Source organism: Amia ocellicauda, chromosome 5, assembly GCF_036373705.1.
Source record: "Amia ocellicauda isolate fAmiCal2 chromosome 5, fAmiCal2.hap1, whole genome shotgun sequence".
Taxonomy (NCBI): Eukaryota; Metazoa; Chordata; class Actinopteri; order Amiiformes; family Amiidae; genus Amia; species Amia ocellicauda.
This window is the reverse complement of record NC_089854.1, coordinates 38179674-38193655: the sequence shown is the minus strand read 5'-3', so window position 1 is coordinate 38193655 and position 13982 is coordinate 38179674. Positions and strand designations below refer to the sequence as shown.

Below are 13982 nucleotides of genomic sequence, written 5' to 3'. Positions count from 1 at the left end.
CATTACAACATAGCATTACTGAGCCATTGGTTGATTCTGGTTTGCCGCCTCTGGTTCTGGATCCAAAGGCATACCTGAGGTTATGGCCATGCTGAGAAGCTCAAGCTTGGTCAGGAATGTACCTTCCAGTAAGTTCCAACACTCACCCGTCACACCTATGAACAAAAGGTTAAGGGAGCAATATTGAGCTCCATTCACTGGACTGAGCAGAAGACCGTTCACAAATAAGCTGGAGTTGGCAAGAGGGTTCTGAAGCCCTTCAGCAATCTCACGAATCGTAAAAGGTTACAGAATACACACGTTAATCCAAGCCGAAGAAGAAATACCAAATTATAAATTGTGAATAAAGCACGTTTAACTATTTGTGACATTATACCCATACTGTCTACCCAAGGAACATTCGTGTTACATTGGCATTGGAAAAGTACCTGTATTATTTTGCTAAAAAAGTTGCATTTCATCAAGGGCATGAATACATTTGTAATTGCCATTGATCAAAACTGGGTCTGCATTTAGGCCTTGAACAAAAATCCCCGTTGGGAGTGCAGACTTCTGCCTAAATCCAACACACACCACAAAAAGCTGCTTAGTAATTAAACACAGGTTCAGGTTTCAGAACTTTTTACTTCGCAGTACAGAAATCATTTGAGCCTTTAAAACATGCACTGCCCCTCTCTCACACGGCTCTGTCATATCAATACCGCATTGCAGTTTGGTCCCCCTTGTTTCATTAAGTAAGTAGTACATAGAATGCAGTGACATCTTGCCTGCTTTTATTTCTTCAGTTTTTATTTGTTTAAAGGAGAGAGAGAAAAAGAATCTTTAAGTACAATGTATTACTCATACTGCTTTGAACAGGGACTGGTTTAAGTATAATGCTGTGTCCTGCACTTCAGCTGTTGGGAAGGTTTGGCTACAGTAAAATTGAGTAGTCGCTCTAGAAATGTGCGTCATTATTTGACAAACTCAAATTGCACTGCAGGAGACATTGGCCACTGACTATAGTAAAACATTTTAGATTCATTTTACATAATTTATAAACCAGGAAAAAAAAAAAAAAAATCAGCTTTTTTGTTTTAATTAGTTACACATCCTTTAGTTTTAAATACTCGGGCATCTAAATGGTCATTCAGTGTTTTCAGTTTTGCAATGGACTTGTTTAAATGTAAAGACTACTATTTAATAGTATTGCATATACTTTTCATAACCGATAATTTGGCATCTTTGGACAGAACCCCCCCTCATTCATCAGGAAATTGAATACATGATGTCAAGATAAATGATGGGCATTAACCTAGAATCAGTGCAACACTTGTCAAAATGGGATTATAAAAAGCAGGACCCACAATACAAATTTATGCAGTGTTCATTAACTTCCTCAACGGACAAAACACATATTGAAATCAGCCGGTACTTTTATATTATGGTCGTTTGTAATATTTGCTGGGAGTGTGTATTTCTTATTTTGTTTTTACTGATCGACATCTCCAAAGATGTCAGTCTTCTTGCGCTCCATTTCTGCAAAGTCAAATTCTGTGCCCATCATCCTCTTGTAGATGTCTTTGATGTCGTCGCAGGTGGTCTCGAAGTGGGTCGTGGCATCATAAGAACGGGAAATGAAGATCTGTAGGGAAGATGGCGAACGTTTTAGATAAATTAAACCCAAAGGTGTGAACCCCCACCTCTGCTCAAAGCTCAAATTCACTGGAGGAAAGAAAATGGATCCCGTTAAGGCAAAGAGGCGTGAAGAAAAAAAAAAATATATATATATATATAATCACTGACCTGGCTCTCAGTTCCCAGATCAGTTGGACCATACTGATCACTGATACTGACAAACCTGTAAACAAAAAAAACAACAAAAAGTCAGTTGACTCAATGTGACAGCATATCTAAAATAGTTCATGTGAAGCAATGGAATCATGTATAGAGCACATACTTCTGTTCAACCGGCTCCAGCAGGTCCAGAGCAGGCTTGATCTCTTTCTCTGGGTCACTGGTCTCCACTGTAGTGCTCACGATGGCAATGTACTTTCCTTGTGCGGCGACATTGTGAGCATAGGAAATCATGCACACGTAGATATCTGTTGAGGCAAGCAATGACTTCATCATTTCAAGAACATCCAGCATATTCGAGAAGTCTCCAACTCTGCCAATTCAACTGTTCTAGGTCTGCTGTACTGAAGAAGAGTTTGTTTTTTAGGGATTGCAGCCTACTACAACCTGAGATGTTTCCTGAAGTTCCCGAGACCCAAAAGGTGTCTTACCAGATTTCCTGTTGACTTGGTTCTGTGGAATGATGATCTGGCATGAGTTGGCATCGTTGGTGCTTTTGATGGGGTGGTTCATGATGCAGATGACCCTGATCACCTGACCCACTTTCGTCACCCGGTCACTGATGTAGCTGGGGTCACAGATCAGCTGCTTACAGCGGGCAATCTGGCAGGTATGAACAAGAGGGTCTCCATTAACTCCTTCATTCCCACACCCCAATTCTACAAATACCGCTGAGGTCTGAATGGCCAGTATGAGTATAAGGTCACAAAATATCAATTTGGGTGAAAAGATATGGAGGGGGGTGGGGAAGCAGGCAAATTAAAACCTATTATTCTTTGAAAGTCATTCCCAATAAGATATCTGGATAAATTACCACTCCTGCTAATCCCACCCATTAATGACAATACAGTCTCCCAGGAGAGTTGGGTTGTAATCCTCTTTCAATATTCCTCTCAAGATCCTGCAGAAATCCAGTCTCTCCTAGCAGCCAACACCGTCCCAACAATCCTAATCAAGTAGCGCTTCCATTACCTCCCCCTCTGACTTGACTCCAACAACTTTCCCATTCTCGACAACGATCTCCTCAATGGGTTTGTTCAGCATGTAGGTTCCTCCATAAATGGCACTTAATCTGCAAAAGAGCACAAAGCCCTATTAGCAAAGTACAGGGACTGAGACCACGATGAAAACCGTTAGCTATGGGTAATCAAAAATTATAGGCCAAAAAACACAAGGTATTTGGCTTGGTCTTACCTTGCAAATCCCTGTGGCAACTCTCCAAGCCCATACAGGGGGTAAAGGTAAGGGCTTTTACCATATCTTGCCAGAGATTCACTGTAAAGTTTAATCCTTTGTAAACTCTCAAGGCATGGCTGGTCCAAATACCTAGAAAGGAAAAACAGCATTGCTCAGCTTATACAGGGTACACGGTTTAAAAGTTGCTCTAGCTCAGAGAAACTCAAAATGCCATGTATACGAACAGCTTAACAAGCACAGTTTTATAGTCAAACCTGCTTTTTCCCCACTGCAGAGGTGCATCAATATTTATAAGACACTTAAGCCAAACTCAGAATGCAAGAAACCGCAACATTAGTAAAGAATTAGTAATTAACAACTTTACTCCATCTTCATACAGGAAAAAACAAAGCAATTGCACAATGACATGCATTTATTTTAATGGGGAAATCAGTGGGTTTCAAAATTACAACTGATTAATTTGGAATTTTAATACTTCAGAAATAATTCAGAAAATAATCACCACCCAGATAAAGTGGGTAACTTCTTGACAGGTTTAATAGAATTGTTCAGGGTCAGTGACAAATTACACACAAACCCAAAGCAAGGTGTGTACTCACTCATCAGTCCTGTACAGAGCGAGTGCGTGGCCTGTGAAATCAATGACATCCTGGCCCAGGTCGAACTTCTTGTAAACATCTCGCATTGTGCTCTTCTTTGGATCAACACCCTCTAAGGTTTTAGGGTCATTCTCATCGAAGTTGGCAACAAACACTAAGAACTTTCGGAACCGTCGTTTCTCAAAGAGGCCCATCAGATCTAAAACAAGGAGAGGAAAAGAAAAACGGAACCGTAAATACCAAATCCATCAATTATTCTTAGTCACCGAGCATCTGTGAGAGGGATCCAACACAGCACAGCAGCAGAAACCATTTGCATTTAATACAGCTTAACTGTGGCAATTTAACAATTCATTAGGTTCTGCAATGTGTTAAAGACTATACAAAGCGTCCGTCTGTGGCCATTTTAAACACTTTCAATACCAAAACGCCATTTGCGAGCCTTTCATTATCTCTGGAGAGAAATAGCCCAGAGCTGTCTTTACTTCCCCTTGGCTTCATGCTGTAAGAGTGCCACCAGAGGAGCATGAGCTCGTGTACTTACTGGAGGACAGGGCTTCTGTTTCAGTGGAAGGGACCTTGTAAATCTTCCCTCCTTTGTAGACGAAGCTGCCCTCGATCACCTTGAAGTCCAGGTAACGAGTCACTTGAGTGATCAGCAACATCCTAACAAGCTGACCTGGAGTAAACCAGACAAGGAGCGGGCTTATTTTTACCGTAACACCATGCTGCATTTTTCCAAATTAGGAGTATGTTTAAATGTTTTTAATTAAAAAGACAGATTCGCAGATTGTTGTCTTCAGAGTTGACCAAGGTGTCATCATAGATCAAATGCAATAGCTGATTAAACAAAAATCACATCTTACTTTTAAAACAACCAAATAGCCAGAACACAGTATGGGGTAGACAGTTAGACAGTATAGCAGTATAGCTTATAACAGTATAGGATTTTTTTGTTTTTTTATTCTGGTAAACTGTTCTCTTGAGTTACTATTAGGTGTTTCTCCAATCAATCCTGGAAATGCTCTATCATTTCATCCCTTCTCTGTGGCCATGTTGTTGTGAAGAGTGCTATACTAAATAAAAATGGATTGATTCGTAGTTACACAGTCACAAATCCCTCCCAAAAACTTCTGGAGTGGTTTAAAATGTAGAAGTAGAGCGGTCGTTACCATTGGCCATGAGAAACTTGGGGATAAGGTCTACATTCCAATCTCTCCCCTTTCCCATGGACTCCGGGGGGTTTCCAGGGAGGCTGAATCTTTTGTAGAGCTAGGAAAGAAATAAAAGTGATTTCAAATTATCCAAGTGGGCCAAAATGGACCAAAATGTTAGGCAGCAGTGTGTAGTAGTGGTTAGTGCTCTAGATTCCAGTTTGGAGGGTCATGGTTTCAATACCAAATGACACCGCTCTTGTACCCTTGAGAAAAGTCCTACATTGCGCAAGTAATAAATCCATTTCAGTTTTTTAATGGGAACAGAATAAACATATGTGTTTTTGCATCAATCTGGCAGTTTTGAACTCTGGCTACGGATAGCATAATGAGGAAGGAGCCGCAATGTCCGTATTTTGCTTACATCTTCCAGAGGCGTGATGGAAGCACTCTCCCCCCCATAGTACGAGTTGCGATCCATGTGAAGCACCTTCTTCCCCTTCACCGACATGATGCCCGAGAGGATGCATTCCTGTGAACAAGGAACAGAGCAAGCGTTGATGGAAAGTCATAAAGAGACGCACAATAGGAGTATTCGAAAAATCACTGCAGCCAAACACACCTCCTCCTCCAAAATCACATGAATTGCTATTGGATTTAGCTGTATTATTTGCATTGAAGTGTCCTACTACAATTCTATCAGTTTCAGAGCTATTAAAATATAACCTTAACCTAGACAAAGCCACACAGCTTAAATATTGCAGTTCATCCAAAACACCAGACTTTAGAAATCCTGTATTGCTCAGGTCAAGCTTTCAAGGGTAGCAATGAGTTTCTTGAGGATTACAACAGGGATATCTTATAATTGGTTAAGTACTAATATTGGATAACTAATGCAACTTAGATGGAGGCAACTAAGTGCACGAGACAATTCTGGATATTTATGACACTAAATCAATCCCTGAATATCAAGTTGGCCGCATAAGGAATATAATATGTTCAAATGCATGCATGGGGTATTCATATTAAACTTTAAAACCCTTTTTTCTATTAACAGGATAAGGCATTCTGATGTTGGAATGTAGAGCTCTACTTAATATTCTCATGCAGCACCACTGATGGGGAAACAAAATGGACTCAGGCTATACAGAAACAATTTAAGTAAATCATAAACAGAATCTGTATTTATTAAACATCTGCACAAAAATAAAACACTTCCATCGAAACCACAGACCGTCTGAACGGAAGAATTTGGACTTGGTTGCGAACTGAAAAGTCTGAAGTTCTCAGTGTTAAGATTTTTTCTTCTTCTTTGTGGAAAAGAGAATCCAGAATGATTGTTTCGAGTGAAATGCAGGGTTTGATAAACAATGAAAACAAACACAGAGTAGAAGGTCCCATTCAAGCTAAGCCTAATGAGATTATGTCTGAAACTGCACTGCCCCATCATATGACCTGAACATCACTCTTCTAGAGCAGGGAAAGCTTCACTAATCGTGCTGTCAAAGTGGGGAAAGCAATAAGTAACTATTACAAACTGACCTAACAAGCCCATTGATTGAAACATGAACTCATCTGCTTTTAATCCCCATGTCCTTCAATAGTGTCCTTATTCTATTGTAAATGGCACCATTTTGTCTTGTTCCCAAATCAAATGAAGTATTATATTTTTAAAATGTTTTAATCTATTTAACATGGCTGACTTCAATCATTGAAAGTGTTATTGTTGATTTTTGATGTAGGAGGCAATTTAGGTAATTCCTCTTAACACACTGAGAATACAGTGATAATCACTTGTTGAAACAGAGCTTGTTAACAAGATATTGGAGCTGGTTCTCTCATTACCTTATCTGCAATGTAATGGAAAATAAAGGCAGTTTACACAGTCAATTAGCAGGAAAGGCTTGTGGGAAGATTAGAGTTGGACAGCACAAACGCACAGGCCTAGTGGCCAATATACAAATTAGATTAAATCCGAGTTACAAATATCATGTAATAATTACGCACCACCACCACCCTGTTATATCACTGATTTCGACAGGCCTATATTGCGGTTGCAGGGTTGGCTCCCTTTTTTTTTTTGTTAATAGTCAGCATGCCTCTGAATATAAATTAACCTAATTGTTGTTGCAATACACAGAACATGTAGTGTAGAAGGCCTGTGCAATGTTACTTTTACTGTTGTCCCTACTCTACTGTATATAATAACACATTCTTATCTGTAAAGCAATAGTGCATAATTAAAAAATGCACAGTACAGTATTACGGTTACACTATGCACTGTATTAGCCTCTTATTTGTGTTTCAAGATGTACTGCTGACTGATTAATAATTTCTTGAGGTCTGCAATAAAATTAAGGTGGCTGTACAGTATGTGTGACATTTTGTGTGCGTGTTGCTATATTGGATTCTTGTTTTATTTATTGGACCCTCACAGCTGATGAAAATAATTTGGGAAGTAATGCAGACTTGCAGTTCGCAGCCTTTTAGAACATATTGTGCATTCAAATAGAAATGTTATACCAAAGGCTGTTTTTTTCTGCTTAATTAAAATTTCCAGCATGGCAAAAATGTCATAATGAAAGAGCCCATATAAATAAGGGTCTTTTCCTCGATGGGAAGCACCACACAGACCAAACTCTACTGCCAGATTTTCACTTCTTCAAAACAAAATTACTAGAATTGAAATAGAAAAAAAAATGGTAAAAACATATTTGCAGGAATTTCCAAACCATAACATTTTTGTTCTCTATAAAAACACATTTCAGATGAATGACTGACTAAACACAGACACTACAGATCTTGGAAATGCTATTCCTCTGTATTATGCTTTGAAAGGCCAAACAGCGAACATAAAAAACAAAATAAACACAAGATCTTACTCTGAGGGCACTACAGCACGATTACAGCGCTGTGGATTTTCAGGGGAACAATTCAGTATTATTAAAATATCATTTAACGAACACTAAGGTGTAGAAATTATTTACATTCCTCTAAGCTTCAGCATGCAGATTACTAACCAAAATTAAAAAAAAAAAAAAAAAAAGTTAAATGTTTAGCTGAAGTTTTGGACAAATGTGAGATAGCTGCTCAGAAGAGTATCTAGGTAATTAAATATAGCCTTGTTTAAATCACATTCTAACCCCACTTTGGACATCCTTCAAGGATGGCAATAGACAGACTTCATTGCTTTGGTTTACATGAACATTTTGCAGTCATTTCGCATAGCAGGAAGCCAAAGCCAGTGTGCTACGAAATGCTGCACACTTACCTGAATTTGAAAATGATTGAAACATGATTTAATATTGAATTAACTAATTAAAACACAGAATATTTGTATGCATGTATATAGGTTACATGTTCCTGAAAATTGAACACAACCCAACAGGTCAGTGGCTGACATGTGACTCTCCAGCATAATCATGTTTCATATAGATCAGCCAACACCTCTATGCTTCTGTCTTGTTCTATGAGGCATTTTCTTTTAATTAAGAAAAGTGGCAAGATCAGGGAAAAAACATAAAAATTATAGCAGAATCAGCACAGCTCTACTGGACACATGAGTGACTTATCCATCTGCCGCTGTAGTGTTGGTTTGGTCTCTAAGGATCATAAAGTCAGCCTCCTGTAGTTTAGAAACAGAGGTGGTGCTTTGCTCTACACAAACTGAACTGACAGTCTCTATAATGACTACTCCAGGGATGAGGAAATAAAACATATACAAGCCTTTATACTGTAACTACCACCATATGTGATTCTCATAATTGGTCTTATGTCCACTTCATACCAACCCCCAGATCAATTCAAACTGACATGCCAAAATGTAATTAACATACATAACTATTGCTTCATGACTGAAAACTAACAAAAGGCAACAAGCTTCTTACACTATAAATGACAAGATCATCTTTAGCTAGGGCACCTACAATTGCATAAGGCTGGCTTATATAAACAGTGCATAATTTACAACACAAAACTGCAAGCCTGCCAAACATTGAAATCCAAATTCTGAATAAAACTAAATTAGCATGTCTGAAATGTATGCTGCTCCAAGTAGAAATTAAAAATAAATACCTAATTAAAAAAAGAAAAAGGATTCAGACAAAATTAACACAAATCTAAAAATTACACAGAAGACAAAAGATTGCAACAAGTTCTCATAACATTGTGTTTATGAAATTACTACAAATTTAGATGAACTTCAGCCTCTACGATGCAAGCGATCATTTGTGTAAAAATAAATCTGCCCACAGCACATCTCCCTGTTAATATTTATCTTTTTTCCAGGGAGGCAAGGGGGCAAAGTATTGAATTTATTGCACGTTTTAAGCTTGACCTTATAAAATAAATGTTTCAAGTGCTTCTGTTTTTAACCTTAACTCACAAAATACTGAACTGAAATTAAAATAATAAGTTTAGAAAATACTCGGAGAATACAGAGAAGCAATACCACACCATGAAGTGTGTTTTAAATAATTTGGAGCTAGATTTCTTATTGCTTTTCTGAATTTAATCACTCCAGTTGTGGAAACCAACACAAATGGAAAAATTGAGGAACTATGCAATACTAGAAGTGCGCAGTGTTCTTTATAGCATGCGGAACATCTTTGCTCAGATGAAAACAATGAAAGAATTAAGTTATTGGGAAAAACACACAACATACATTATATATATATACACACACACACACACATCAATGGTGTCTTTTCCCTTAGAAGACATCCATTGTAAGGAGCAGCCAGCGGTCACACACAGTTAGTGAGAGATGGAGACAGCCTGGCCAGATGTCTTCAGTTATTATAATTCAGCACTCCAGAGAACAAAGAGCATGATTTATTTAATAAAAAAATAAAACAAAGTTAAAAAGTGCTTAAGCAGGTTCTCCTTATGCCTCATTACTCATATCAACAAATGGGAGAGGTAGTAGTCATACATACACAATGTGAGGAATTACCCTCACTAAAGCACTGTGCAACTGGCTAGTGCAACTGTCTGGGAGTCTGATACTCCATGTGAAGAACATTTGATTTGCTATATTGAGCGTCATCCCAGTTGAACTGAACGTTGCCCAAACAGCACAGGGTGCATTTCTTTGCTCTCTTGGTTACACAAAGGTTTTTCTTTTTTTTTTTTTACATAGAGAGAAAATAAATACTTCCTCAAATTCACAGTAAGCTGCAGCAAACACTCCATTCAGATTTTCCTGATTGAAGATACTCCCATTTACAACGGCTTAAACTGCTGCCTGTACGAAGTGCTGGAGGTCAGGTCATGTGACTAAAGTACCTCTCAAAGACCCTATTAAATAGCTTATTTCCAGCAAAGGAGCAGTGCAATCTGAATCATCAGATATACTTGGGAGGAACACAAATTGCCAGTGTCAGTCTGTTCTTATCCAATACTTTTAAAAAACAATAGTATGTTAAAATTCTCTTGGAGATGTCAGGGGTACAGAAGGCTAATATGATTGTTCACTTACACCCTGTAACACATGGCCCTATTGTTCTGGAGGAAGTGGACGGGGAGCTTCTTGCTAACACTTCCTTCTCTCCTCACCACAATAAAGCCAGATGCAGCGATTTTTCAGTGTCTGCTCATAATGCAGTGCCTCTATACAGCCTCAAATCACACGCGCCCACCTGTGTACTTGATTACCAGAGGAAATGGTTGTTTTATAAATATGTCCTGCAAATGAACTGGTAATTTACAGCTGTGTGGTCTGCAAGACTCACAAGTCTTGTAGCAGTCAAGGGAGAAGTGCTAGGTATTAATGACTCAAAATGCCCCATCTTCAAATCACATATTTAGTTATTTGATGGGGGGCGACAAATGTCTAATTGTTAAAACAAAAATGAATTGCACTTCCATATTAATGTGTCATTTAATAGTAGACTATTATATTGGTGTTCCCAAAAAACACCAGTATGTTAGAGCAATCAGAAACGTCATATTATGATCACTATTCGTCAGAACGGATGCAGCCAAAAAGCATTTCTGTACTGCATCACACACAGCACATACTCTCAGACTATTGCATCCAATCCTTTATTATACGACTCCTACAGCAAGAGTCAAAATCAAATGCCTCTCATTCAAATGGGTTTCAATGAAGTGGCAGATATTTGTGTGAACCATGGCGTGAAGGGAGATATGCTGCCCGTTAGTAAAATGTGTGGTTTTGGCTTCACAACGATGCAATTGTGTTACATCACGAGGTTTTCCTGTCACACTGCGAACTGGATTTATGATTAAAATAAATAAATGGTAAAACACTTACAATGGGGTGTTTTAGCGTAAGCAGACAACTGATCAATTTGAGATACTGCATTTAATTACGCCGAGATTCTCTTGACGTATTAACCTGTATTCAATGCATCTGTATAACTTGAAGTAATAGTTTTTCTTTGCACTACTACTCGTTTAAAATTATATATACATTTCGCGATGGTAATGGGTTAAGAAACTGAAGCGGAATTGCTTCCCATACACATGTAGACGTGTACAAGGACTGTACACAAACACAAAAAACAAATCTTGCAAAAACCAATAGAGACGCAAACGTCCGGGTTTACTACCTGTACGGCTCTAGTTCTTATAATAAAATACTATCAACCTCCACGTAAAACAGTTAAGTCAACACTAATAGGTTTACAAGAAGAAAACGATTAGCAATTTAGGGCGCCGTCTGTTTACCAAAGGGAGTCCAGTCCTACAGCAGCACAGTACTGCGGTGTGAGGAATAGGAAACTACACGTCTCCACCCAAATCACCGACCTCCTGAACAGAAGAAAAAACTTAAAAAAAACTCTCTCTTTCTCTCTCGTCTGCATTGAACACGTTATATCTCGGCCCTCTTTCAAAACGACCGGGAGAATAAACAATAAACCCGCACTGGATCAGAGAGGAGGGGTGCAATTGAGCGCCTGTGCAAACGCCCCGACCAGGGTGCGAGAGTCGGTCACACGGCCGAAGAGCGCCTTTGAAAGCAGCCCCTTTTAAACTACCGCAATATAAACTAATAAAGCACCGGCATAGCAATCTGGCACCCGGAAAGACGTGGAGGCACAAGGCGGTACGAGGGCAGATTTCCGCCGTGTTATCCGGAGGTTTTAAGCCCTGACTCAGCCGATCAAAAGCAGGCCCGTCTCCCGAGTTCAGGCCCCGACACACACTGCCGCAGCTGGAGAACAACTACCGTCTCTTCTCGGTTTGAATTCTGTTTTACACCGGTGCTCGGTCCCGGCTCTGCCTGGGCTCTTGGGTCTGTGCTCACCGTGAGTCCGGTCCCCAAGACGATTACATCATATTCTTCATTCATTTTTCCTTCTGTTTTCTCTCGTTTTCCCCCACTCCGTAAAGGCTCGCTCGGTAGAAAATGGAGAACAGTGAAGCTGGGAAGTGAAAGGACTCGCTCGACGTCAAGCAATTCCGCCCGGCCGCAGGGGGAGGAGCCAGCGACCTGTCACTCACAGCCGCCCGAGCACAGGCTGTGTTTAGGGATGTGGCCGGGAGGGGGGATTTGCATCAAGTTGCAAAGTGGTATAAACGCATGAAGTAACGTTCAAGTGCACTGTACCTTGCAACCAATCCAAGCCGAAAAATGCAGAGTGTAGCCGGTTGTGTAATTGCGCATTTGATGTATGTGCATTGAGAGCAGTCTGTATGAAGAGGCTTTACATTATTGTTAATTCAAATCAGATTTGTCTGAAATCATAAGAGGGTTGCAAGATACACACGTGATGATGACTTTTTGTATCATTTAAGTCCTTCACGTATTCACCAGACAACATATATCGATGTGTGTGACAGAGTGAAAGTTATGAAACTTATGCACATATTTGAAAGTTTGTATTTAAAGTGAGCCCAGGTTTGCATTTTAATTATTAAATAATCTTGCTGTAAACTATAACTAGCCTGTTATTAATCATCATCATTATCACACCATTAATACATCTAATAAATAAGCAAACAGCAGTGTGGAGTAGTGGCTAGGGCTCTAGACTGCAGTGGAGGTTTGTGGGTTCAAACCCATATGGGGACACTGCAGTTGTACCCTAGTGCAAGGTACTGTACCTAGCTTGCACCAGGTAAACCCAGCTGTAATAGGTAATTGTATGTAACAATAATGTGGTATATTGTAGGTCCAGGGAAAAGGGTGTCTGCTATGAAATATAAGAATAGAACATACAGGGTTTCCTGTAACTTTTTGTGTGTATAATCTACACTAAATCTGTCTGTCTAAATGGATTAAGATTAACAGTATAAGGAAACAAGAAAAAAATGAGATAATTATAAAAAAAAACGTTCACTACCACAGGATGATTATGTAAATCAGTCTTTCCTGCACATTGTCTGTCCTTCATTGTAAATCACCAAATCACATTACCTAGTACCCTAATTTCAGCTGACAAGATAAACAGCAGACCACAGGGGATCTTTGCATGCTGTACTTCAGGTATAATTAACAAATGTTTGCAGAAAAAGACAGTTTTTAATTATAATAATAATAATAAAACAAAACAACTTGCATGCTAGGCTAAGAATAGTTGCATGACACTGAGCTGTTGATCTAAAAACACAATTTAAGAGGAAATGAAACCAGCCTTGAAAAATTAAAAGCATATATTCAACTTCTGTAATGGTGAACTTAATTTTGTTCAGCTGAACAGCATTTAAGAACAGAAGCTGAAAGAGCCCTACTGCTTAAACATAGTATAAAACAAGACAGAAAGTTGCATTATACATATTTTCTAGCAATATATTTATAATGTCTCAATTCGTTTAAATGTGGGGACATTAAATAGATTGTTAACAATCACCTTGTGTTTATTTCCTAAGATTAAGTTTTAATGGGAAGCTTAGTTTTCAGTTATCTATCAGAAAATACATCATTAATAATTTGATACTCTCTGCTATGTGTAATAGAATCTAAACATGCACCATGTTTGCAGTACATGGTGTCCTGCTACAATAAGTCTTTGCAATTTTTTTGTGATTTTCAGTTCTCTAGTGTTAATTTCGACCATACTATAATGCGTAAATACCTTACACTGTGGTCCATTTTGATTCACCTAACACCATGGGTTTTCACTGAGGTTCTCCCTAAATGTCAGTCATTCCAGGCACACCCAGCAGGCTACCTCTAAAACATTAGTACAGTAATGTTACTTGGCTACTTTCTATCATACGATTGGCA

General features: G+C 38.9%; 1 protein-coding gene across 1 annotated transcript; it reads right to left on the bottom strand.

Moving 5' to 3' along the window:
- Positions 1 to 767: 767 nt before the first annotated feature.
- Positions 768 to 12215, bottom strand: gdi2 (GDP dissociation inhibitor 2). The gene is made up of 11 exons (XM_066705120.1): positions 12060 to 12215; positions 5211 to 5318; positions 4805 to 4904; positions 4177 to 4311; positions 3633 to 3831; positions 3031 to 3162; positions 2809 to 2908; positions 2268 to 2439; positions 1940 to 2084; positions 1786 to 1840; positions 768 to 1624 (listed from the first exon to the last, which is right to left on the bottom strand). The coding sequence occupies exons 1-11, from the start codon at positions 12102 to 12104 to the stop codon at positions 1472 to 1474; spliced, it is 1344 nt and encodes a 447-aa protein (XP_066561217.1). The 5' UTR covers positions 12105 to 12215; the 3' UTR covers positions 768 to 1471.
- Between the last annotated feature and the right edge of the window lie 1767 nt (positions 12216 to 13982).